Genomic DNA, 27,360 nt, shown 5'->3' with positions numbered 1-27,360 from the left:
CTAATCCGTTAAATCAATAAAGCTAACGGAGCTTTTGACTATCACATCGTGGCGTCGATGAATGAGCTGCAATTTCTTGCGTATCATAAAATATAATCATTACAGATTGATTTATTCATACTTATACAATACTGCTACAAGTTACAGATTTTTAAAAGTAAAGGTTTTGGCGGAGACATTTAACATTACCAGAGAGGTTAAATGTTTCCGCCTAAGTTATTTGAAGAGAAGTTGAAGTGTAACAAATTTCAAGAAAGAAATCATGGAGACATTGAACACTACCAGTAACGTTAAATGTTTCCGCCTAAGTTATTTGAAGAGAAGTTGAAGTTATTTTTTAAACAAGTAGCTGAAGGTACTCTACGCGTAGTACTATTCTGACAAAGTTTCGCGATTTGTGGCCTCAATGCACGCTCAAGTGCTAAATTTTTATAGCGATCTCACGAAGTGCACCCAATCTCGTACATTTCGCAAACAAGATAAAAAAAGGTCTACGTTTCAAGTACCTTAAAATACCTGTTTCAAAATAAATTCGGCGAGATATTGAATATCACGTTTGTGACTGAGTGCTATATTTCTGTACCGTCCTCATAAAGTAAACTCAAGATCATACATTTCGTTATCTAGAAATCGATATAACTTTTGTGAATCGCTGGAAACTATTAAACATATATATATATGCTCGTTGAGAACAGAGTTACGAAATAATTATATATATATATATATATATATATATATCTATATATATATATATAATCCGCCTAACATTGTTTTGTCACCGTCAAAGTAAGAAACAGACACACCTCAGTGGGAGTATATAATTTACAACAAATTTCAAGAAAGAAATCATCATCTCCATCCTCGTACCCTGCAATGTTTTGCACGTACACGCACTTTTCTTGTAGTTTCATTTTTTTTTTTTTTTTTTTTTTTTTTTTTTTTTTTTTAAATAAAATTCGATCCGCTTTCGGTGGGATTTATAAAAGACACCTCGTCGAAGGTAGCGATCGAAGATACGTCGATGAAATGATATTGTTTCTACCATCTTATCTGAAATTTACACATGAACGTGATAGGAATTGTCTCGTATCAGGATTAGTTCTCCAAGAACTTCAGAGAAAACAATTCAAGCAGCTTTAGCCGTCAGATGTTTCTTTTCTTGGTTTGAATGGCGCCCTCTCGCTTTTTTTTTCCCACACAAGAGCAGCCTTGTTCACATTGACTTGTCCACAAAAAAATGTCGTTTTGAAGTCCAAAATAACGTTTTTTGATCCGAGTTTTCCGGACTTGAGACTGCATGAGGAGCAGACTCATTTAGTATAAATACCCTTAGACTCCTGGTCGATATCATTTTAAATTAAACCAAAAGCTATTTTGTGAATAAGCTATTGTTATTCTTATGTAACAGCAATTTGCCATCGAAAGGGCAGAATGTGCTCATAAAGGAAATATGATCATCCATGAGCTGAAACTAAAAGCTAAAAGGCATTTATATATAGGAATTCGATAGCCAACGGAAGCTTGGCCGGTTCATTTTTGAAGCATTTGATATTTCCATATATTTATCAGTGGTCTGAACCATCTTCTTTGCCCCGCCAGATACAGATATGTCAAAATGGCTGCAAGGTAATTTATTTTGCTTTATTAGAGCAATCAATTCCATAGAGAGCTGCAATGTTTCGTTCGAAACAACTCGTGATCAAAAGTAACCGTGTTTGAAAGTCGAATTTGTTCAGTAACTGACGACGTTTACATAATGATGAAGGAAAGTTCAAGAAATGTACTTGAACGAATAATAGCATTTCAGTAATTTTAACATTGGTAGACATCATTAACGAGTTTGAGAAGAATTTAATCGACGGATTGATGAGAACTGATCGAAGTAGCCCATAGTTAGGGTCCCCATAAAATTCCCTACATTGTCTTTTCTTACCTTTTCCTTTATCTTTAAGGCTTAGAATCTATGCATTTCATTCCTCTTATCTTTTAAGCACATTTCGCTTTATGTTCATCTGTTTCATTTCCATTAATGACACGAAATCGTGGCCTACCGTTTGCTCACGAAGCGGTCAAAGTGCATACTTATTGAGATACGAATGTCTCAGATTTTGATGAAACATTACTCGTGTTACACGTGGAAACTGAGAGAGAGAGAGAGAGTACATTTTTCAAAATAATCTGTTCGAGTAGTCTGCCTTCAAGAGTGCCAGATGAAAGAACTGATGCACTACATCCAATTAAAATTTTAATACGCTGAACAAGAGGAAAAATCATAATCATAGTTTGTCTAGTTGCTCTTAATATTAATTGACGCTTTCACCATTTAACTATAAATCCCATTATTGAATTCGATGAAATACCCACATTCTCATTCTACACTATCGCAGTTCTCACGAACTCGCAGTCTTCAAACAAAGCAAGGTCGAACGGCTCTCCGCAGTTCTCTCGAACTTGGAGTCTTTAAACAAAGCAAGGTCGGCCGGCTCTTAAAAGTTGTTGTTGTTCAGTTAAGAATGTCGTCTGTTACTGCCAGGAAAGTGATATTTCTAGTCCACCAAATCGTTCATTTTCCCTGCCAAACTTTGAGAATGGAAAGAGCGATATCAAAATAAATTTTGCACAATTTTAACCGCGTCTGACCATAATTCGGTCAGACATTGAGCATCTAAGTTATCTTGGCTTTCGTCTTCTACATTTTCGAAAAACTTAAAGCGTAAGCTCTGTCTCTGGTCATAAGAATTTCTTACTTTTCCCAAACTGACAGCAAAAGAGATCTGTTTGTTGTTTCTTATCGTAAATATACGTTACGAAAGCACATAGAGTAACATGAGACGCACTTTTCTTGTACGGAGTGGGAAGAAAGGGCTCTAAAGGGTAAAACGATAAGTGAAGCCAGTGCACTCGGCATTTGATAGAGACCCATCAGTCTCGGCAAAACCATACCATCATACGTTTTCTGATTTTCTAAATTTTCTCTCTGCTTCGTAGTCTTCTGTATCTTTTTCGGTCGTCACCTAAAACAAACAAGACTTTTTCTGCAGTGTTTTTTGATAACACTGCATTCAACAACCGCGGCAATCGAATACGAGTAGGTTATTACATCTGGGTCTTTGATATAACAATTGTAGACTGTATATAATTGGATTGTAAATGTAAATTGTATTTTCTTGAAATTTCTGGCAACCTTAATCACGGTGATGTACATACGCGAACTCCTGATAACATACCAAGGAACGTTATAAAACTTCCTACAAGGTTATGTAATCAATATGTACTTCTGCCAGAGTAGCTGTGTTATGGGCTTGTAATGAGATGTTCTAGAATGCTTTTTTCAAGTATATAAGGACTCAGTCATCTAGGAGTAGTTAGTAGCTGTTGCCGACAAAGACCGACTGTCTAGGACGTTCTAGTGAGAAATCTACTGTGATATACTTCGAAGACTTAGCATTTCGAGGAGATTTGAAGACATTGAGTTTGTACCAGTGGTAAACTAAGTCTGTAGTGGCTAAAAGTAATTTCTTTCAAGGGTAATTGTAGTATTTTCGATAGGAGTCGCAACTTGATAATAATCATTACGCGTTGTTTGATGAAATAGTTGGGTTTGTAGAAGTGAGGTGTGCCTTCTGCCGCTTAGATTATACTGCAGCATTTTTGTCACAATAGAACTTTCATGATGTATTGGAGGCATTTTGCAGAGTTATTGAATATTTCATTTGTAGCCTCTTTGAACTTTCCAGATCTCGGCTCGCGTCATTAAATGATGAATACTAAACACTTTTACAGAGCTGATTACTAAATGACGACGAGTAAGGTTTCTTTAGATCGAATCAACAGAGGACATATCTTTAGAATCAAAACGTGGGGTTCCTAATAGAGCTTATGACATTCGCTTACTGGCGCCGAGGTCAAGACATGCTGTTTAAATCATTTAGTTGGGAATCAATGGGTGTTTTTTCATAAGTGTGCGAGCTAATTGAATCGGTGAAATAATTGGTGGCCGTGTTTTCACGTCGCCAGATAAAATTATAATAGTAAATTCGTACGAGCAATTTTAAGAGGAATACGTACGCAAACAAATCAATTTGTAGTTATAACGGGACGTTAATGCATACTGTAATCAAATATGGCATAACACTTTGTATTTCCAAACTTGAAAGAAATTAAATTCTTCTCTAAAAGTTGGCTGGTGGATAATTTTGGGAAGAGAAGCTTCAGAGATCTGGAGACACATGATTATTAACCTAGTTTTTAACGCGAGTGACTGAAATAGACGGCCCGCTCTGTTTCTAATTTGACAGCTTAATCAGATTACTTTCAGTAAATTCTTTTTCACCAGGCAACATAAGTTGCATAATGATTCAGTTAGTGGCTTGAACTTAACTCCAATTAAATTTTACTTCACTAACTCCATTAATATCAGGTAAAGTTGGAAGAGCGACCGGTCTTACAATATTTCCAGCTGTCATATGCAAACCACAAGAAAAATCGTTCGCTAATGCTTATTTTCATCAAGAAAAGGATTCTAATCCATAATTGAATGTAAACAAATGAGATATCTTTGAAGGATTGTATTTTCTTTGCAATGTCATAGTTACTCGTGCAACTGACAAAAGGAAATCAATCATTTGTGGGCCAGGAACGTATTATCCAAGACTACTCTAAGATATTTAACAATTAAAATTATCTTCATTTAGCCTTGTTTGTGACTTTTAAGACTACGGGAAACGAGGCCTTAATTATATATCATTTCAGATTCCGGCATATCGAAGATTAAACACTTTTTCATCATTTAATCACGCATATCATGATTGACAACGAAGCCTATCACAAATTCTGCCGCAGCACTCTACCTAGATCTAACGATCCCGCGCGTCTTCAAACAAATGAAGGACGGTCCTAAAGATAATTTGCTATTCAACTAAGAGTGCAGTCTTTCAGCGCCACGGAAGTTAAATGCCTGCTCAAAAAAAAAAAAAAAAAAACGTTAGTTCCTTGCTCACTTTTAAGAATGGAGAATTAAATTTAGAAATATATTTAGCGCCATGTATGTCAACCGTGCCCCCAGTGTCAACATTAACTTAATAGACAGTTATTGCTTTCTTGTCAATTACAACAATTTACTGCATCAACAGGTATTTATTTACATAGCAATATTTACAGTTAATATATACCTCACAAGTGAATGGTGCTTTTCGTGCGCGCTGAGTGGTTAAGCCGGAAGTGAATAGCAAGTACTTTTCAACTCAGAGCAGCCGATGAGACAAAGTCGCGCGTCAAGAGTTTATTTCCAACCATTTTTTGGTTTGTTGAAAAAAAGGACCCAATCTTTTGGTATCTCTGAGGAATATAATAAGACAACTATTTACCTCAGTTTCGGTGAAATGATGGATATTTAACTCTCCAGTATATTAAAGATTATAACCCACACATTAATTTTCGCGCGATTCTATTAGCTACTTTACGTCACGTCATGCACGCGATTCTATTAGTTACTTTACGTCACGTCATGCAAATTACGGGCATTTATCATGCAATGATCCTTGACTATGTCGATATTTGTCCTCCGACTATATTCAGCTCAAGAGTTTCCCTTTTTGTCTTCATTACTTTAAATTATAGAAAAAACAAACTAATTTTCTTGAGTCCAGTGATAGTGATATGAAAATTTAAGTAAAAAAAATGCAATACTTAATTTTAAAACCATACAGTTTCAGAATTTTAAAAGTTTTCAACGCAAATGTGGCTGCAATTTTTCCTTCACATATCGGTACTAATACATTTTCGTTTGACATAGCTTTGTCAAAATTCGTCCACTGTTTATTACACGTACTGGGCAATGCGATACCTTCATTTGGTCTCATTTTGATTGAAAACGTTTTCATTCTCTGTGTCCTAGCATCAGTTCATTTAACCAAAAACGCGGCACAGCAATTTATAGAATATTTTAGGAACAGCAGTACTCTAATCTTGGTGTCATTTGCATTCAATTTTCTCGATACGATAGGGTCAGAATTAAAATTATGTGAATAAGATATTTAATATTTCTTGAGTCAACAATAATGTTTTCGTAGGCAGAGAGTTCTAAAAGATTATTGACTTGTAGTAAGTAGATTTGCAACATAGTTCCAGTCTCAAGAGCGTCGAGCCTCATTGGTCAGTTTCCTGCATAATTTGCATTTGCATACATAGTTCTGAAATATTTTTGGATAGAGACCGGTTCCATTAGACATTTCAGTCAAACAGTTCCATTAGATCATACATGGGTCAATAGTAGATATCTTATCTCGTTCAAATTTCTAACTTGCAGCGGCATTGCATCAGAAGGAATACATCATTCAGAAATCATATATTTCATAAATTTTGATACTCAGGGAAATCCAGAGCGTGCGCTCAGGCCACAATTAGCGGATTAGCAACATCCTCCCTTGTTTCATCACATTCCTGACACGTAATCTTTATTTAGGAATTCATTTCACGAACGCAAGTGGCTTATCATTTTACGCGTAGAGAGAAAACAGCCAACTCTTCTCGTATTTTACTTCCTCTGCCTCAAACACTAATATTAGTTCCAACAAATAGCCACACTCTCCTGCAAACTTGTAAGCTTGAAGTATAAATGGTAAATTAGTTTTAAAGAAATCTCAACGCATTTGACTATAACCTGAAAGAGGAGATCTTTTCAGGCAAACTAAAAGTTATTTCTGGCACGATGGGCGCTGATAAGACCGACTGAAACCCTGACCTTCATTCGCGGAGGGCATAATGAAAACTAATTACAAAATACCAGAAATTCTGTCGCGAGCTGTAGAAAGCTATAAGTGCGTATAATTAGTAAGAATGTTTTCTGGCTTGATAGTTCCGAGCACACTGCATAAAAAGAAACTTTAAAAAAATTATACAAAGCTTTTGAAGTATATGTATTCCGAAAATGATATATTTAGTATTTGATCATTGTTGTGCTGCGTCGGTAGGGGATGCTACAGGATAAATTTAGTTTTACCAACTGCGTTGATTATGTAAATGTGCCCATTGCGGGAAATTAGACTTCACAACATAATGCGGCTAAAAGGAGTCTATTCTTCAATCTTTCACCCTGAATTTAGATGCCATGGAATTGCCAGTGTTCAGCTTCGATTAATTGCTTGATTTACCCAAAGTAAGCTCTTCTGTTTGTTGCCTGAAAAATATCTTGTTATCTTTTCTCAGGGGGTTAAAGAATAACGGTATAATCATAACAAAGTTAAAAAATTTGATGAGCATCTTAATTCAGCCAGAAAAATCACTCGTGATTGGTAACAGGAGAGAGCCAAATATCTTAAATCTTTCGACCAAAATCCGTGAACCAATGAAAAGGCGAGTTATCATAATACTAGCTTTGCTTTTGTCAAAATCCATATGGAAATGGCACTGGTCAAAATACGATATAAACTTTTCTGACAAAGGGTAGCAAAGTTCTTTTTTATAGTAATCATGATGAACGGGACGTTTTTTGCAAACTTTCTACAGCAATTATCCTCTCTTTCTGACTTGAGAGTGCTTCGATCAGCTCTCATAGTTGAGTTGTCTTCCATAGTTTCCTTAGCTACACCGCTATTCCGTTAAACATTGTGACAATGTACCCCATGCAGAAAGCTACATCTTTGCCAAATAATTTAACAACATTGTTGCTCAGTCTTGCTATTTCTGATGTTGTAGTTGGTTTATTTGCTCAATCTTTTTATACTTTTTGGTCAAGTGGCTACAACCGAATAACCCTAGCTGCAACGTTTACCAAATGCTGAATATTTCTGGTATTTTTTTTTAAAGCTCGCTTCGTTCCTCGGTGTTGTGGCTGTTATTTTAGCGGGTTCTTAGGTATTCATCTTCATCTCGGAGACCAGGAGCTTGTGATAGGCAAGCGTGTGGTTATTGTGGTGATCTCTATATATGGATGCATGGAACATTTGTTTTTTTCGATAATTTTTGCGGGAGAGTCCAAACTCCTAATCTTTCGATGTAAGATCTTTCATTGGAAGTTCATGCTATGTTGGTGGTGCTATTTTCATTAGAAGCGCAAAAATTATGCTCGTTTCTCCAAATTATGCCAAAAGCTATGCTAACACAATCTAGCGGGGCCTTTGATTGTTTTAAACGTGAGGGGTACTACCATATTTTCTGCTGGAGGCTCACAGAACCTGATGTTGGCACATGTCTCTAAACGGGCGTAAGATGTTTAACAGATGGACACTCACGATGGAATGTTTGCAAAATGCTTCAAACGAATTTTAAAATGGCGTATTTGATGAATTTGGTCCGTTCCTTGACTGGACCATGAGGAACTTAACTCTGTCGCCATCCTTTTTTTTTTTTTAATTTTTAAAATTTTTTTTATTTTAATCATAGCCATTATTGGTGCATATGCAGCTTCATTTTTCACTGATCATTCTGTACAGTTGTAATCGGACAGTTGGCTGTAACTGGACACCTTTAATCGGACAGTTGAAGCAACCAATCATACTAAGTCTACTCTGCTAATCCACCAATCACAGAAATGATCACAATAACCATAGCAACGACCATTTATCCAAAGAAAAATTATGGCATTTCCAAAATGGCGGAATTTTTAACAAAAGGCATTGTTGCCATTGGAGATATTTGTTCTACGTGTATTTGTTTTTTCGGAAATTGAAATGGTTATGATTAATTGGTATCAGACCTTCTTGTCGTCCAATTCTGTCTGTAATTATACCACTGATTACTGATTACAGACCCAATTGGACTCCAGGCAGTCCTATTACCGCTATAAATCAAAAGTATAACAAAATTCTTGAACGTGACTGGTTCTCACCAGCCCGATTTAAGCACTAATAGGTCAGTGTACGCGTCATGGACTTCGTAATAGGACAGCCTGTGTAAATGGATAGAACGCGTAATGGGCGCGCGCTGTTGTCTCGTATTTCGCCGAATTACCTATTTTTTCTTTTTGGAAAGTTATAACAGGACCTCGTGTCGTCTAATCCTATCTGTAATAATACTCGTGATTAACAAATCGGACTCTCCCTTCGCGGTCGCCAGATTTTGTCAATCATTGGTACGGTTGCGGACGGAAGTGGACTCCACTCGGTCCTAGAACCGTTTTTAACAAATACTTTCTTCCAGGCGGCATAAGAACGGAACATGTTTTTAATTTTTTCAATATTGCACTTTAATAGATACGTTAAAGAAAATTATAGGCCCCTTTTAGAAACTGATCGTTTGTTATTAACACAGTGTGGTTGCGTTTAATTATGGATCATCTTTGATACCCGATTTATTCGATGGAATGGATCTCATGGGTTTCCTTTTTGTTTGTTTTTTTTCAATTTTCTAAAAAAGGATTTACGAAACTGTAGTCGTGAACAGCTGTCTCTTTTTGTTCATTATTCGTACACATGGAGACCTCTTTTAGTTGAACGGTCTACACGAGTCGAAATAAAATATGAGGAGATTAAAATAGCATAGGGAAAGCTCTTGTAAGCTTCTTGTTTGTAGGTGTTTCGATAACTGGTCCAACTATTGTTTGGAAAATTATATATTGGAATGCAATGACTGATAGGTAAATTTAAAATAACAAATGCTTTAGGGGATTAAAATATGGCACTCATCTTTTAAAAGACTGCAAAAGAAGAAAATTCACGATTTCTGAAGTTGGATAAGAAATAATAATATTAATGATAATAATAATAATAATAATAATAATAATCCACCTTAACAACGGATTTCTGAGCTTGGAAATTTTGTTTTTGATTTGATGTGTTGTCGCAAAATCCGATATCCAGATATCAAAAGCTAAATCCAGATTTTCCAGTTGATAACACCCAATAATTTCCTTGTGTCGGTTGTCAGAAATTCACTCTGAAATGTGACAGTACAACATATCGTAGTTGAGGTGTCTGCACACTTCTTCTCCGGTTAGGAGCCGATTTTAAAGGGAGGAACTGAGGAATGAAGGAGTTCGTTCCAGAATGTGTACGACAGTTTTGTTGCTGTGTGTTTGACAAACGTGAATAACATTTTTTTGTGTGTGTGCGTTCAGTTACTTCCGTTTATTGTCGTTTTTATCCTCATTTATTTGCTTTATACGTAATCAAAATTGACGAGACTTGGAGGCTAAAATTAAGAGGCACGTGTTAACTATTTTATGATCATATTTTAGATAAAAAATCGCCAAATTTTGCTCTGTCTCTTGTGTCTGAGATCCATGATTATTATCAGGATAAATGTAAGGAGATTCTGTCCAACAGTTATAGGATGCTACTATTGAAATGATATTCCTATGTCAATGCGGGAGAAGCCCACTAGAAAACTTTTAAAAGTGTAGTTTTTATGTATTATTTCTCTCAGTATTTATTAATGTCTTCCTTTGACCATGTAATATTGGTATGTATGTTGTTAAAAGTGTAATTCCCATTCCCTCTCTTAGATATAAATTGCTTTTGTTTTATTGCATGAAAAAGTGTTATTTGGCGTAAAGGGCATCTAATAAGCTTGGTTTATTATGCCTATCTCCTTTTTTTATTTTATTTTGTTGCAATTATTTAAAGGTTGTGATTGTTGAAATGAAGGAAATAATGATTAAAAAAATAATAATAATACAGATCATAGCGAGTCAATCAAGTAGCACTCCTTTCGCTGAATAATCAATGTATGTTACAAAGTACGTTAATAAACTTTTGTGTTCATACTAACTAATTTAATTTGATACGATAAATAAGATTAAAGATCTAAAATAAAGAAGGTTCCGTCTTTTTCTTTCCATGATAAAAATTTTACACATTCTTCGTCAGATGCAAACCATACCTACCCCTCGTTCAAGACATTCCCACACCATCGAACACCTTTGTTTTATCTTCAACAGTGCTGAGCTGTACAAATCCGGTCGAAGGGTCAGCGGTGTTTACCTGTTCGACCCAGATGGTTTAGGCGCCTTTAATGTGTATTGTGACCAAACTACAGCCGGTGGGGGATGGACAGTGATCCAGGAGAAAATGGATGGCTCTGTCAATTTTAACAGCACTCAGGATGACTACAAACATGGCTTCGGTAACTTGGTCGGTGAATTTTGTCTCGGACTGGACAAGATAAACCGCCTGACCCGAAACAAGACACAAAAAAAAAAAAAAAAAAATTGGGAGTAGATTTAGGAGTAAAAACTGGCAAAACTGTTACCTTGAGTATGGCTAGTTTGGGACTGGGACCGAGACAGCTAACTACCGGCTATACCTTGGCACTATCATAAGTAAGTAAACCGTTTTTTTGGCATTCATCGCTCGATTTTTATACTTTGCTTCTCTCTCACCTAAATCTCGATATTTTACTCTTCTTTGTCGAATAATGGTATTATTAAGTAGCAGGGTAGTCCTGAGGTAGACCTTCTGATTGGTTTTTACTCGGCCGGGAAATTGGTCTGAGTGCCACATAACAAACTTCTTACTTCTTACCAGCCTTATTTCATTTATTTATTCATTCATCTATTTTTTTTCTTTTTTGCGGAAAACAACAAGTTTGAAGCTATAAAGACATTAAACGGACCCTAGAATTATGCAGATTTCTTTCTCACTGTTTTGAAACAGATGCCTCTGTTTCCTCTGATTCCCTCGTTCCTCGCAGAGATTATTCAATTTCTTTCTCGAATTCACATTGCCGTTTTCCTTCACATCGAAAATTCACTTGGACTGGAGTGATATAGTCCAGTTTGTTTGGATGTATGTGGTACGCAGAGGCTGGTAAAAAACACAGTCAGTTTTGTGTTTAAAGGCTTTGGTTTGCCTACTGAAACGCGTATGTTAAAACTTCTGTTATTTTCAGAATATATATATATATATATATATATATATATATATATATAATTTGCACAATGGAGAATGTGCTTCCGTTTTCAACGCTTTATTAAAGACCCGACGCGTTTCGGCATTTGCCTTCCTCAGGGGCCTTAACATGCAATTGTTACAGAGTCGTAATTGGTTAATTGTGTGACGTAATACAGTGCATGTTGCTTAATTAAATGCTGAGTAAAATCTCTCGTAAACAATTAGTGTTTCTAATTGGTAAACAGTTTTAAAACCTTTATAACGTATGTTAAAAACAATTTATGTACCTAAAACTTTATAAAGGTTTTCGCGTAAAAGATTTATCCAGTTCTTTTGTTTAGTCCATATGGCTGAAAGGAGTTTAATGTTCTTTGCCAAAAAATCTCTCTTTCTCTAAGAACTTCTTTCTTTTTGTCAGTCTCTAAATGATCTTTTCGGATTTGCTCTATAATGGTTATGGTAACATTATTGTTAAAGTCGTGAGTTCGTTTGTTATGTAAAAAGTGTTCCGTGAGTTCGCAGCTACTCACTCCCTTTTTAATATGGTTTCTGTGATTGTTTAACCGTAAGTTAAATGCAGTTTCGCTTTTACCAATGTATTGAAGTTTGCAAATGTTGCACTCGATTATGTAAATGATCCATGACGATTGGCAGTCCACTGTATGAAATATGGTATAGGTCTTGTTGTTATTGGGACTGGTGAAAGTTGTGGTCTGGTTGATCTTTTTACACCAACAACACTTCGTTCTTTCACATGCTCTACATCCCTTTGGTATCAAATTCTGAGGTGTTTCATTTACAAATCTTGAACGAACAAGTCTGTCTCGTAGACTTTTCGGTTGTCGGTAAGCTACTATATATATATATATATATATATATATATATATATATATACTTTTAAAGCTTTATATAATTTTCTTGCATGCTTGGGACAGTTTTTCCAGAAGGTACACTATTCTGTGTCAGTAAATTTAACGAAAAAGAAGTCAAAACAAAAAGCGAATTAACATACAAATGAAACAGGTAAAAGAACTTTTTCTGCGCTTCAAACTTTTTACAGGCAGCAACGGAATTTCTCTTATATTGAAATAAATTTTCATTAAGCCCACCATGAATGAAGGTCAGGCTTTTAGCCAGTCTTATTAGCGCTCATTGTGTCCTAAATAACTTTAAGCGTGTCTGAAAATATCTCCTCTTTCAGATTGTGGTGTGTGGTCAAATGTGTTGATATTTCATTAAAGCTATTTCACCATTTATCCTCAAGTTTTCAGGAGAATCTTACTATTTGTCGGACCTGCAATAAATGTTTGTGGCAGGGACAGTAAAATACGAGAAGAGTTGGCCGTTTTCTCTCCACCCGTAAAACTGATATGAACCACTTGTGTTTGGGAGTAAGTTGCTAAATTAAGATTAAGTGTCATTAATACGATGAAACAAGGGAAAATGGTGGAAATCTGTTAAACTGGTCCAGCAAACTCATTGAATATCACATTTGTTGCCTCGGAGCACGTTCCAGATTTCCCTGAGTATCAAAATGTATGGAATATAAGGATTTCTGGTTGATGCATTCCCTCTGATACAAATTTGAAGAAGATAACATATCTACTATTGGCCATATAAGGTGTCATCGAACTGTTTCGGTCTCTATCCAAAAACATTTAAAGAAGTTTGTATACAACTGCAATTTATGCAGGAAACTAACCTATGAGGCACGGCATTCTTGAGAGCGGAACTCCGTCGCAAATCTTCTCATTACAAATCAATAAGCTTTCGAAACTCTGCATACGAAAACTTCATCGTTGACCCAAGAAATATTAGGTATGTTATTCGCATAATTTAAATTCGGTTCCGATCTCATCGAGAAATTTGAATGCAAATGACGCAATTATTAGATAACTGATGTACCTGAAATATTCTGGAAATTTTTGTGCAGTGTTTTTAGTTAAATAAATGCCAAAACACAGAGAATGAAAACGGTGTCAATCAAAATCTGACCGAATGAAGGTATCACATTACTGAGTAAATTCAATAAACCGTGGATGACTTCTGACAAAATTGGGTCAAGCGACAAAGTGCATTAGTACCGACATGTGAAAGAAAACCTGCAACCACATTGTGGAAAGAGAATATGGTTATTCAACATCATGTAATAGATTATTTATGAAACATCAAATAATTGGTCAGCGTGCGTATATCGAATTATGGATGCACGCGTCAAGTTGGAGAGCAGGTACATCAAAGTCTCTAAACACAAAACTGACTGTGCTTTCCACCAGCTTCTTCATACCACAGACATCCAAAGAAACTGGACTGTATCACTCAAGTCCAATTAAATTTTCGATATGAAGGAAAACGGCAATGTGACTTTAAGAAATAAATTGAAGGATGTTTAATTTTTCACTTTCATTAATTCGCTTTCTGAAGAGTGTGCAAATAGTTAAGCCTAAACTGAGAACGTATGTCCCTTGTCTGTTACTCAACTTTTCAAGCCTTGAAATTTTAAGTATATCGGCGAAGAATTCCATGAGACTGATGATAAAATTTCCTACTTTGGAACATAATTGTTTTTGTCATTATATTTACACGAAAGTAAATAGCAGGAGTTATTGCGCTCAGTATGTTGCATAGACATTTGAAACATGTTAAACTAATACTTTTACGCAAGTAAGCGGTTACACAAGGCCCGGAAGTGCAAATATCAAATTGAAAACCATTGTAGGCTCAGTATTCCTCGAGCATAGGAAGTCTCCACAAGTGGATTCCCATGGCAACTCAATTAATAAGAGTTTTAAGTAGACGTAGAAATATTATAAAGCAGTTTTTATTTCTTCACAAATTATGAAGTCACATTTTAAAGGTACCTTTTGTGATCTAATCTTTGATAGCACTGAAATAACAAAGTTGAAGAATCCTTAGAAAATATAAAAACTATTGTATTAATAACAAAACATATATAAACTCTATCTTATGGCATATAGTGTTCCACTGTATACAGAATTCTTCTGAATTAATTTCGGTGTTATGAAAATATGTTTTTCCCAAAATTATGTTTGGTGACATTTTAATCGCATTATTCTAAACAAATCCCATAAAGTCTGCAAATAATAAAACATTTCTGATACCAACTGATTACGATATATCTTCTTAACAACAAAAGTGTAGTCGAGTCTATGATGCCGTCATTAATCTAATTTGCATTCTAAAAATCTATAAGTCTTGAAGTAAAGAGATTGAAAAAAGTAATCGGTGTTTTATTGTCACACAAAACACTTCTTGATTTTTGCAAACAGTAGATGCACATTTCATTTAAGTAGAATTCAAGCCACGCGCATAAATTCCACTGGTCTTATTTTCATTTCAGTTGATGTTGGAGCGCTTCTCTTGGCACTTCTCCCTAAGTATCCCCAGTGGATAGCGGCCAAGGTTTCTTTTCCACAACGTGGATAAATACCATTAAGATTTGACGAAACAGCACATTGGGTAATACTGCTGTCATACCACCAGCCTCCTCCTATTTGTTGAGCACAACCAGCAGGAACCTTATCCCAGGTACCAAAAACGAAACCTTTATGAGGACCGAGTGAATCATTGGAAACACTGGCATCTGTTTCAAAACAGAACAAAAGAAATCCGCATAATTCAAGGGTTCGTATAGTGTCTTTGCAATTTAAAAATGGTTGTTTTCCGTTAAAAAAAAAAGTAAATAAATAAAAAATAGACAAATAAATAAAATAAGGTTAGTAAGATGTTTGTTATGTGGCACTCAGACCAAACTCTTGACCGAGTAAGAACCAATCAGAACATGCGGGACTGCCTCAGGGCTACCCTGCTACTTAATAATACCATTATTCGACTACGTGGAGTTTTAGATCGAGATTTTGATGAGAGAGAAGTAACGTATAAAGATCGAGCGATGAATGCTAAAAAAACGGTCTACTTACCTACCATTTTGTCAAGGTCTAGCCAGTACTTAGCTGTCTCAGTCCCAATCCCAAACCAGCCATACTCAGAGTGAACAGTCTTGCCAGTTTTTACTCCTAGATCTACTCGAAGCTTGTTCTCTGTCTTGTTTCGTGTCAGGCGGTTTATCTTGTCTAGTCCGAGCCAAAATTCACCGACCAAGTTACCAAAGCCATGCTTGTAATCATCCCAGGTGCGGTTAAAATCGACAGAGCCATCCATTCTCTTCTGGATCACCGTCCATCCCCCACCAGTTGTAGTTTGGTCACAGTATACATTAAAGGCGCCTGAACCATCCGGGTCGATTGTGTAAACACCGCTGACCCTTTGACCAGATTTGTAAAGCTCAGCGCAGTTCTTAGCTATTGAAGATAAAGTAAAGGTGACCGATGGCGCGAGAATGTCTAAAACGAGGGTGGGTATAGATTTGCACCTGACGAAAAATGTATAAAAAATTTATATCTTGGAAAGAAAACGACGGAACCTACATTTTTCGTAGATCTTTTATCTTATTTGTCGTGTAAAATTAAATGGTATGAACATGAAAGTTTATTAACGTACTTTGTAGACGAACACTGATTATAAGCGAAAGAAGTGCTACTTGATCGACTCATTATTATCTGTATTATTTTTTTATCATTCTTCCCTTCACTTCAACAATCACAACCTTTGATTAATTACAACAAAATAGAGAAAATTGGAGATAGGTATAATAAAGCAAGCTAATTAGATGACCTTTACGCCAAATAACATTTTTTTTCATACAATATAACAAAAGCGATTGATATATGAGAGGGAATAGGAATCACACTTTTAACAACAAATATATCAATAGTACATAGTGAAAGGAAGACGTTAATAAATACTAAGAAAAGTAATACATAAAAACTGCTCTTTAAAAAATGTTTTCTAGTGGGCTTCTCCCGCACTGATATAGGAATATCATTTCAATAGTAGCATTCGATAACTGTTGCACAGAATCTCCTTATATTTTTTCTGAAGGTGCAAGTGTTCGGGTGCTGCAACTATATACTTATAGTGTCATAATCATGGATCTCAGACACAAAAGACGAGAAAAATTAGGCGATTTTTCGTCTACAATATGATCGTAAAATAGTTGACACGCACTTATTAACTTTAGCCTCCAACTCTCGTTAATTTTGATTACGTATAAAGCAAATTAATGAGGATAAAAACGACGATAAACGACAAAAATAGAACGGACATAAAAATAAATAAATAAAAAGAATAAAAAATAATATATATATATATATATATATATATATATATATATATATATATTATTCACGTTTGTCAAACACACAGAGACAATACTGTCGTACACATTCTGGAACGAACACCTTCATTCCTCGGTTCCTCCCTCCCGAATCGGCTCCAAACCGAACAATATACTGTTTCTTATTCTAATAGACTGTTTGTTGCTTCTTTCTGAGGAAGTTACTGCAAGCATTTCAAAGTGTTATCCTTTTCCTTTTTTCCTTTCCATGTTTAGCTACATTGCTTTTTAAAAGAGTATTGCAAAGGATAAGAACTACGAAGAGAAAACTGTATATTTTAGAATTGCAAAGTTACTCCTTTGAAACATAAATTGGATTCATCATTCTGCAGAATTAGTCTCCCGTAATATAAGTAACGATTTAGAAAAGATGGAATGATAAATACAAGTAAACGAAGGATATCTTACTTACATCTCAACGATGTTCTGTTCTTTAAGAGAATGTTAACCTCAAATCGAACTTGGGTGAGTTCCTTCATTATTTCTTCCAGGCAAACTGCAGCGTTCTTTTGGCAATCTATTGGCAATGCATGCATTGATGGTAGAATTTGAAAAGTCAAAAAAAATGCCAGAAACAGTAGAGCAGAACCTGCAGAGAAGAAGTCATCTAGCGTTATGAGGTCACTTCATCTATGATATGTTATACAGTCACATTTCCGAATGAATTTCTGACAACAAACGGAAAGAAATTATGGGGTCCTTTTGATTGGGAAATCTGGATTTAGTTTTTGATATCCGGATCTCGGATTTTGCGACAAAGCATGAAGTAAAAAACCAGACTTTAAATCTCAAAAACCCCTTTCTTACGGGGGATTATTATTATTATAAGTTATCCAACTTATGATATCACGAAATTCCTTCTTTTGCGTTCTTTTAAAAGACGAGTGCTATCTTTTAATCCCATAAAGCATTTGCTATTTTTAAATTATTTTATCAGTCATTTCATTCCAATATATGATTGTCCAAACAATAGTTGGACAAGAAATTGAAACACCTACAAACAAGAAGCTTGCAAGAGCTCCCCTGCGCTATTTTAACCCGCTCGCAATTTTTAAAAAAGAACGATAGTTGTCAATTTTGGCATTCCCGAGGTAGAAACGAACTCAAAACTGCATCTGCATAATCCAAGAGATTCAATTCAGTCAACTATTGAACAAGGCGATCGAGTTTTTTAAGTGAAATTGTTCAGGGCTCGTTGCAAAAGAAAGTTATAGGCTACCACGAGCGTGAATGATCGACTGTTTCAGTTAACTGACTTTACTTCATTTATCACACCACGACTGAAAGATTTCAAAACCTTTGGATTTCGACTATTGTTCCCTGTGATCGAGCACACTGACTGGGTTTTGAGAGTTGTTGGTGTTTGCTATATAATAGGAGTCGCATACAATAAGCGCTTTTGGACCACTGGGAATTAGCGCTCTATAAATACTGTATACTGTATAATACAAACCCCATCGGTTAAAAGGAGGTGCAAACGTTAGCCTCTTCATTTTCAATAGCTTCAAAACGAAAAATTCCATATTTGGAAAAAAGAAGAATAGGATATAATCAAGTAAGTTGCTCAAAACTGTGACTTGCATATCGAACAGTATTACATACCTATACCTTGTCGATTGTCCCTCATTTTGATTCGCCGGGTGTTGTTTGCAGTGTTATTCATAAAGGCTGCAAAAAGATAAAACCGATTTTATGTTAAAGATAGGAAAGAACATTAAGAAACTCTATGGAAAAAGTACAGTGGGAAAGTTTTTCCCAAAAGTACTAGGACCTTACATACTGCTGAGCTCACTTACTTGACTTACTTATTTACCCTAACCGCCCGCCTCCTTCGTGCTCTGTTCAAGAACTAATAAAAGTCCGTTCGAATTTGTCTGCTAAATATGGCCACAGAAAACAAAAAGTAGACAAATCCTATTGGCTCAGGCCGTTCCAGGGGTTAAAAATTCTGTTACCCCTTAAAATAGAACTAAGGCAGCTAACAATATCGAGAATCTACAACGGGTTCGTAACAGGAAATTTCTAGTTTTGGCTCGTCTTTGGTCAGTCTTATTCATAGTTGGCGACAACTTGCACGTAGTCGTCAACCATATCACTGAAATGTGACATGATTGACGACTACATTATCGTGACAGCTAGTGTTCAGAATTCAGCTGGTCTTCTAGAAATATCTTAGTTTCAATTTTTTCTGCCTAAACAAGATTTAAAAGAGTGTTTGATGAAGTCTCTTCCGGACCCATCTTTGTTTATTGATATGATAGATTTTCCTTCGTGAGATAGATGTTTAACAATGAGTATTGCAAAGCAAATCAAATGGAATTCAGTAATTTATTATATTGGACTTATGATTATAAACAGTAGCTATATAGATGTTTTATATCCTCTGATATTTGACACTTCATGAGAGCTTAATGGCTTTTTTATAATCCTAATTCCGTTCCTTAATCATGCAGGCACTCCGGAATGCAGACGAAACAAACAGATTCTTTCAACCAAAATGGTTGCTATTTCTCAGTTACCAAGTTTTATAAAAGGAGTCCTTGGAACAGCATGGTCAAAATTTCAGAGAGTGTTGCCTGAATACGCATATATTTTCACTGCTATGTGGGCAAACGGTTTAGCTACCATTTCGCGCCATTTATGAAAGAAACGAAATGAAGTTAAGGAAGTCTAAAAGCAACTTTGTGCCTTAAATAAAAGGAAAAGATAAGATAAGAAGGTGTTGGCAATTTCCCGTAGCCTCTAATCCTTCCTAAGCTCTTCTCATCAGTTTTCATCTGTCAATGAAATCACTATCTAACTCATACAGTTACGGTGGCTACAACTTTTAAAATCGTTTGGATAAAATTATTTCCGCAAGCGACATTTATTGAATTTTTCCTCCTCAATCCCGTGACTTACTCACGTTATCGATGACGTGTTTCGAAAGAAATTTAATTTGACTGTCAGCTTTGGTATAGAGGAAGATAATTACCTTGCAGCTGTATTGTGGCATTCTCGTAATTTGGCGGGCAGAGAAGATGCAGAAGACCGCTGAAAAACAGAGGTTTAACAATCACATTCTTCACTAATTAATCGATTAATCAGTTGTTATTTACCATTATTTTTCCAAATCGTGTGGTGAGTTTACCCTTTACTTCTGACTTTGAGGTCCCTATATGGAACACAAGAAAATATTTGTAATGGAGAACCCATTTTCACCAACACGGTGTAAAAAAATTGCACACATCCATTTTATCTATTTTAAATCTATGATCCAGAATCACCACAATCCTCGACACACTTTTCAAACGTTTTCCCTTACGACTTATGTCTTTTTAATGTTGGTTGTAAGAGCACTGGAAAGCTATCTCATCCTTGACAAGAGAGAAGAGATTTTTCTTAAATTTTACGATAGGTGGTTTCGTAGGGTTACTTTCCGCTACAAGGAAGTGATATCACTGGTGACTACATCTGAGACAAACGATGATAATACGTTGGTACTGTTTTCAACGCGTCCAAAGACTTTTTTAATTGCCTTCGGAAGTCTTATCACCAATTTCTACACGGAAAAAAAATTCTTCTTTTTCACGAGAAAAAAAATTACGTTCTCGGCATGTTTCTCGGGGCATGGAAAAACTCATTTCTACACTTTGTTTTCCTAACATTTTTGCATTGGTTATCCAGTGTGGATTACCTCGGTGTTTGTTTAGTTTTTTTTTCTTGAAGCGGCTAATGAGGTGAAAACTTGATATACGACACCAGTTTTCCGGCACAAGCATTACACTGATTAACATTCCGTTTTCTGAAATGTTTTCCCCCGATTTTCTAGTATGTTGTAACCGTTTTCGTCGCGTTTTAAAGAGTGCATCGCGTATGATCTAAATAGACAGCTTTTTCTAAATTTCGAATCCGATTTAACGGAGAGTTTTAATTGACGATGAAAAAATCGGAATTCATAATTCATGTTTTAGTTACGAATTCGTTATTTTCAAAGGGTATTGGAAACTTCCACAAAGTAAATCAAGAGGTCCATGTTTCTTAAGGCAGACGGCTTTTTTGGGGTAACTGGGTTATCTATCATTTCATTTCTATCATTTGGATTATTTTTGCTAGTTGAATCACTCATGTCTCTTGGATCATTTCTGCCCGTGGTGTCATTTGTGTCTCTGAATCATTTGTGTCTATTGGATCGTTTGTGTCTATTGAAGCGTCTGCGTCAATTAAAGCGCTGGTGTCTCTTGGATCAGTTATGTCTATGAGATCATTTGAGTATGTTAAGTCATTTGTGTCTATTGAAGCGTTCGTGTCTGTTGGATCATTTGTGTCTATTGAAGCATTTGTGTTTATTGAATCATGTTTGTCTGTTAGATCATTTATGTCTGTCAGATCATCTGTGTCTATTGAAGCATTTGTGTCTTTCGGATCATTTTGTGTCTCCAAACCGTTTCATTTTTGTGATAAGGACGGAACTAGAATAATCAAAATAGCATACCTAATATTTTATGGGTCACCATCAAAGTATTAGACAAGCACGCGGCAGCAGTTTGCATCAATATTGTATTAGAAAGAATACCTCAGTCCAAATCACATTGCCAAATGCGCGGGGACGCTCTTCAATGCACTTAGTGCCAAGTAGTCAGGAATATACTATAAGGGTTTTTTTTTCAAACTTGTTGGTAGTATCAAAAAATATGGTATTGGATGTCGAAGGACAAAAAAAGGAAATGATGTTCGTTCTGTAGATGAAGAAATCTGCGAAACTGAGTATCGTCGTAATTGTGTAAGGGTGCACATACTCGCTGCATTGGCTCACTACAATCGTGTGATGATTTGTAACTTGATTTAATCGTAGTCATGGTTCAAAGTCATCAAAATTATCATCATAAATGTTGAGAAATCTCCCCTTTCCTTTTCTCCGAAGTTTTTTAAAGTGAAAAAAACTGGACAGTTGTTAAAAGGCTCAAACTTATCTAATGGGGTGCCGGATGTTTCAACAAAACTTGAGGAGCGTAGTGGTCGACAAGACTCAAAAGGGTTCAGCAAAAGGGATCACTAGCTTAACTGAATATGTTGCGTCGTTTTTCGAACAGTTAATATCATTTTCAGCTGCTGGATTTAAAAATTATTGTAAAAGTACAATATTATAATTTAAAAACTATATAATTTCAGAATTTTAAAAATTTTCAACACAAACCTATGCAATTTTCTGGTCGTGAATTCGAGTAAACGACGATTCAAGCATGCTGAATCTACTACGTAGTCTCGCATAGAAATTTCATTCATTTTTCGCTCCAGAGAAGAAAAATTTCAGTTCTTTGAATACCTATTTGGTCTCGAAATATTTCTTGGTCGTTTCTGCCTTTTCATAGTTTTCGAGTAGAACATGGTTACTTGGTAAACCCGACACAGTTTTAATTTTTTTTTTCCGAGTAAAACTATTGTTTACATGCTTTGTTCTGAAATAATTGGTTCATGCTTTAACTGTACTTATATCGAGTTATTAATACACTTGGGAAGTTTGGAGAGCTCTCAAGAAGCTCAGTTTACTCTCAGCTGCGCATCGAGCAACTCTCATCAACTCTTACCCTTCTCTCGCGCGTGCATCTATAACTCGATATACAATCGCTATCCAATTCCTGAGTGTTTTACAAATACTCTAGTGAGTAGATTTGCGGCGGAGTTCCGTTCTCCAGAGCGCTGTACTTCTAGGTCAGTTTCCTGCATAAATTTCATTTGCATATATACTTCTTGAAATATATTTGGATAGAGACCTGGACAGTTCCATGAGACCATTCATGGGCCGATGGTAGATATCTTATCTTGTTCAAAACTATAACTTTCCGCAGATTGTATCAGAAATCATTATATTTTATAAATTTTTACACTCAGTGAAATCCAGAACGTGCTCCGAAGCCACAAATGTGATATTCGATACCTCTGTTTTGTTTATCAGTTTAACGAATTAGCACCATCTTACACTTGACCCTTATTTAGCATTTCACTCAACGAACGCAAGTGGCCTATCAGTTTTGCGCGTGGAGAGAAAACGGTGAACTCTTCTCGTATCTTACTGTCCCTACCATAAACAGTTATTTCAGGTCCAACAATAGGCTCTCCTGAAAACTTGTAAAGCTTGAAGGATATATAGTAAAATAGTTGTAATTAAATCCCAGCACATCTGACTGCAATCTGAAAGAGGAGATCTTCTCAGACACGCTTAAAGTTATTTCGGGCACAATGGGCGCCAAGCCCTGACCCTCATTCATGGTGGAATACATGAAAATAAATAGCAAAAGACTAGAAATTCTGTCGTTAGTTGTGGAAAGTTATAAGCGAGAAAAGTTCTTTTACAGGTTTCAGTTAGATATTAGTTGTTTTATTATTATTTTTAGTTAAGTTTACTGTCAAAGAATAGTGTGCCTCCTGAAAAAACTCTCCCCAAGCATGCTTCATTAAAAGAAACTATAGAACATCAGGCAGAGCTTTTAAAGTACTTATAGTACATATATTCTGAAATTACAAAATTTTTAACGCATGTATCAGTGGTTTTGTTAATACTAATTGGACTCAACCTTCTGCCGAATTATAAGTAGCTGACAGAGCTGCGTGCGCACATGTTCTATACATCAATGCCTCGTCAAGTCGTGGTTATTGCCAATACTAATTGTAGTAATTTTTTCGACAATCACCGTCATGAGTAACCCGTTAAATTGAATATTGTTTCAGAGAATCCTTGGAAAGTCATGTTCAGAAAGTTTTCAAACACGCTGAAAATTGCACAAAATATACCTTCGGATTTTACCGTAAAGTTTTCACTCTTAAACGCAAGCAAGGGAAACTTATGTTTTTTCGGCAGGATATATGATATACCTAACGGGAAAATAACAATTTTTTTTAAAGCCGACCTTCGTTTGAGGACGTGCGAGTTGGTGAGAATTTCGTAGAGTGTTCAGGCAGAATTTGTGGTTGGTTTCAACTTCAGTTATGAGATTTATTATTTAATGGTGAAAATGGCAATAATCTTTCATATACCGGAATCTGAAATTATTAGGACTTATTTTCATGTAGTCCGGCTTAGGAGCCACGAAATAAGGTTAAATGATGATATTTATAGATATTTTAGAGTATCATTCTTTATCACATCTGAGGCCTAAAAGTGATAAATTTCATTTTATCAGTTGCATGAATAACTATTAATATTTAGCTACCTAATCTTCGGAGCTATGAAACAAAATGAAAATATGATTTTTCCTATTGTTTAAAATGTCGAGCCTCGTAGTAGTTGCGAAGTACATCATTGCTCCTCAAGAGCAAGTTCGTGGCAACTGCGTATGGTGAAGAGTAATAATTTGAGATACGTTACCGATGGAATTCAAGATTAAAGGGAAAAATGTCAGTTAATCCTCAGAGCTATGAAGCAAAACAGAATTACAGTTTTTCCTGTTGGCTAGAATGTTAAGGTTAGTAATTTTATAGTAAACCATTGACCCTCAGGAAAAAAATATTTCCCCTCAGATGCATAAAAAGAAATGAAATTGCAAAGCAAATCAGGTTAAATTGAGGAATTCTTTCTGATACATTTATTTCATTAAACAAGAGCAGTGAAACTGTGTTATCCATTGATAAGTTAAACTATTTTTAACCTAGGTTCGGGATGTTTCTAACTCACTAGCATATTTTTGCTAAAGAACTCAAGTGGCTTATCACCTCCGAGCGTGGCGAAAGAACAAGTGACTCCTCCTTTTTCGTTCATTCGATGTCAGTCACAAAAGATTTTTATCTGGTTGAAGAAATTTTCCGACTCCCCTGGAACTATTTTGGATCAAAAGGAAATTGGTCAAATTTTTTAGGTACTATATTTCAGTTTGGGGTACGGGGCAAAAACTTAAGTTCTGAAAATCAGAGGTGAAGGAATCACTTGCCACACCAATTCGTAAACCAATCGTTCGATAAGTCAGTCAGCTATTCTTTCAGTAAGTCCATCATCAATTTTTTCGCTAAAACATGTGATTGTCTTCCCTTTGACATGCGAGCCGGTGGTCTGAATGAAGAGCGTATGAGAGGAAATTGAAAACGAAAGACAATTTTCATCAACACTGAGCATAGGGAAATATAGATAGTCGAACACGGCTATATTTTAAAAGCGGCCAGTACGAAGAATAGAGGAGTGCCCACTAAATTCAGGTTTTACATAGAAGGGGTTTTATATACTGAGAAAACGATAGAAAATTCCAAATTCTGTCATAATTGACCACTTCAAGTACAAATACGCACTTACAAATATAACTAACCTTGCTTCGAAAGATAACACTGGATTTAAGTGCGCTTAAGAGATTCTTCTTGGCATTAATTCATTAACACGCTCACTGACGCCACAAATGTGTCATTCAATTTGGATAACATACTAAATATATTTTTCTTGGGTCAAAAATAAATTTTAAGACAGATATTTCTCAGACGGTTGTATCAAAAGATATCAGAAGATAAACATGTATCAGTAATCATTATATCTCAGATAATATCCACGGAAACTCAGCACGTTTACCGACGCCACAAATGTGATATTCAATGTGTCTGTTAGCTTTTTCAGTCTAACGAATTAGCACTATCCTATCTTGTTTGATCGTATTTCTAACTCAACAAAAATCTTTGTTTAGTGACTCACTGTGACAACTTAAGAACCTTATCGGTTTTACAGGTGGAGAGCAAGTAGCCAGCTCTTCCCTCATTTTACTGTCCCTGCAACTAAAAATATCTTCAGTCTCCCCTAAAAACTCATAAATTTTAAGATAGATAGTAAAATTGTAAATTCCAGTAAATGGGATATCCTTTTACACGCACGAAAGCTATTTTTAGGTACAATGAACACCAATTAAGACTGGTGAAATCTTGACTATCGTTCAAAATTGACTTAATCATGAATTTAATGAAATTATAGAATACCAGAAATATTGTCGCTAGACCTGGGAAGTTAAAAGCTCGTACAGCTCGAGAAAAAATTATTCTACCTGTTTGAGATGCGATTTTTCTTATTTTTAATCTTGTTGTTGTTGTTGTTGTTGTTGCTGTTTTTAATATGGGTAAATATAAATCTGTGTTGTTTAGTTAGATTGAGAGAAATATTTTGAAGAGAAATGTCTTCAATCGATAAAGGGGGTAAGTTTCTGAAGAAAGTGTGGTACTGCGTCAGCGGGAGAGTATAGCAGGGTAATACAGTATCATCAACTGAGTTGATAAGGTAAATTGACTACCGTAGAGAGTTTCAAAGCTGACGTTTAGAGCGTTAGCTCTTCGTCAGTTCATAGACATGCTAATCAGGCAATGGTTAATAAGTTGATAAAATGTCTTTGAGAGAAATGTTTTTAATCGTACGTTAATCAGTTGAATCATCAATGGAATTTAATAGCAGTTTTAGCGGTGGAATCCTGCTGGTAAGGCTTATACTATTTGTGAACAGTTTTTAATCAAAGATGAGGATAACATTGTTAATAAAGACGAGGATTACGAATTCCAATGCTCAGGAGATTATTATGATAGAGATTCTCTCGCTCTAATGGATCGAGGATGGTGTCGTATCTCGCTATAATGACTACGCGCGAGGTGATTAAAGCAAAGGTGCTTAATTTCAAAATTGCTGGTGTTCAGTTGGGATTAATTCCTTGATTTACCAAAAATAAGTTATTCTGTTTATTTCCTGAAAAATATCTTGTAACCTCGATATAAATGGATTTTACTATAAATATTAAGGTTAAAAAGTGTCATTTTCAAGTTGAAGGATAAAATTTTTATCATGTTGCCAAATATGGTCAGTTTGAAGCTGAAGGATCAAATTGTTGTCATGTGCTTATCTATGTAATCAATTGTAAAAATGCTAATGAGATTCTGACTAAAACTCTAAATATTTACATAGAAAAATTACGAGAAAATTGAGGCAAGAATGATAAAAACGCTAAGGCGAAAGAAACAATGTTAAAAGTGAATCGATAAGGTTAACACTTTTACACGGATCGAATCACTATGTTTGTTCAGTTTTGGTTCAAGATCAAACAGTCCAGTTCGCTCTGACATTTCTTCAGAATCTTGAAATTTCTTTCGATGGTCTCGCGATCCTTTCCGTGTTCGTCCTCTACGTGACTGCCGGGTTTTGATCGCTTGTGTTCCTCCTGACGTTGATGAAAGTGTCGGCTCGAAACACCTTTTCCCAATTTGCAGGAAATTTGTACGAGCAAGTGGATAGGGTTGCCATGGGCTCTCCTTCGGACCACTAATGGAAGATGTGTTTATGTGCCATAT

At 35.7% G+C, this 27,360-nt stretch overlaps 2 protein-coding genes and 1 long non-coding RNA gene across 6 annotated transcripts in view; 1 reads left to right on the top strand and 2 right to left on the bottom strand.

Annotated features, from left to right (window-relative positions):
- The first annotated feature begins 1,287 nt into the window (after positions 1-1,287).
- LOC131799931 (uncharacterized) lies at positions 1,288-16,137 on the top strand. The gene is made up of 4 exons (XR_010715853.1): positions 1,288-1,626; positions 10,877-11,257; positions 15,190-15,473; positions 15,909-16,137. It is a non-coding gene; the product is annotated as an uncharacterized lncRNA (long non-coding RNA).
- On the bottom strand, positions 12,149-13,546 carry LOC136277347 (uncharacterized). Its single transcript, XM_066159362.1, has 2 exons — positions 13,531-13,546; positions 12,149-12,681 (listed from the first exon to the last, which is right to left on the bottom strand). The coding sequence occupies exons 1-2, from the start codon at positions 13,544-13,546 to the stop codon at positions 12,149-12,151; spliced, it is 549 nt and encodes a 182-aa protein (XP_066015459.1).
- LOC131796873 (angiopoietin-related protein 7-like) overlaps positions 14,701-27,360 on the bottom strand; it is a 34,792-nt gene continuing 22,132 nt past the window's right edge. For 2 of the 4 annotated variants that reach the window (XM_066159247.1, XM_066159252.1), the window contains exons 2-5: positions 18,688-18,753; positions 17,498-17,674; positions 15,770-16,150; positions 14,701-15,432 (exon numbers count right to left, since the gene is read on the bottom strand). In XM_066159247.1, coding sequence (XP_066015344.1) covers positions 15,146-15,432; positions 15,770-16,150; positions 17,498-17,674; positions 18,688-18,753 — 911 coding nt within the window. In that variant the 3' untranslated portion in view covers positions 14,701-15,145. Of the gene's footprint in view, positions 15,433-15,769; positions 16,151-17,497; positions 17,675-18,687; positions 18,754-20,059; positions 20,119-25,358; positions 25,417-27,360 lie in introns of those variants that run through there. The other 2 variants (XM_066159250.1, XM_066159251.1) reach the window with 2 other exon arrangements.

Source organism: Pocillopora verrucosa, chromosome 12, assembly GCF_036669915.1.
Source record: "Pocillopora verrucosa isolate sample1 chromosome 12, ASM3666991v2, whole genome shotgun sequence".
Classification (NCBI taxonomy): Eukaryota; Metazoa; Cnidaria; class Anthozoa; order Scleractinia; family Pocilloporidae; genus Pocillopora; species Pocillopora verrucosa.
Note: the sequence above shows the minus strand (reverse complement) of the source record. Positions and strands in the feature narration are given on the sequence as shown.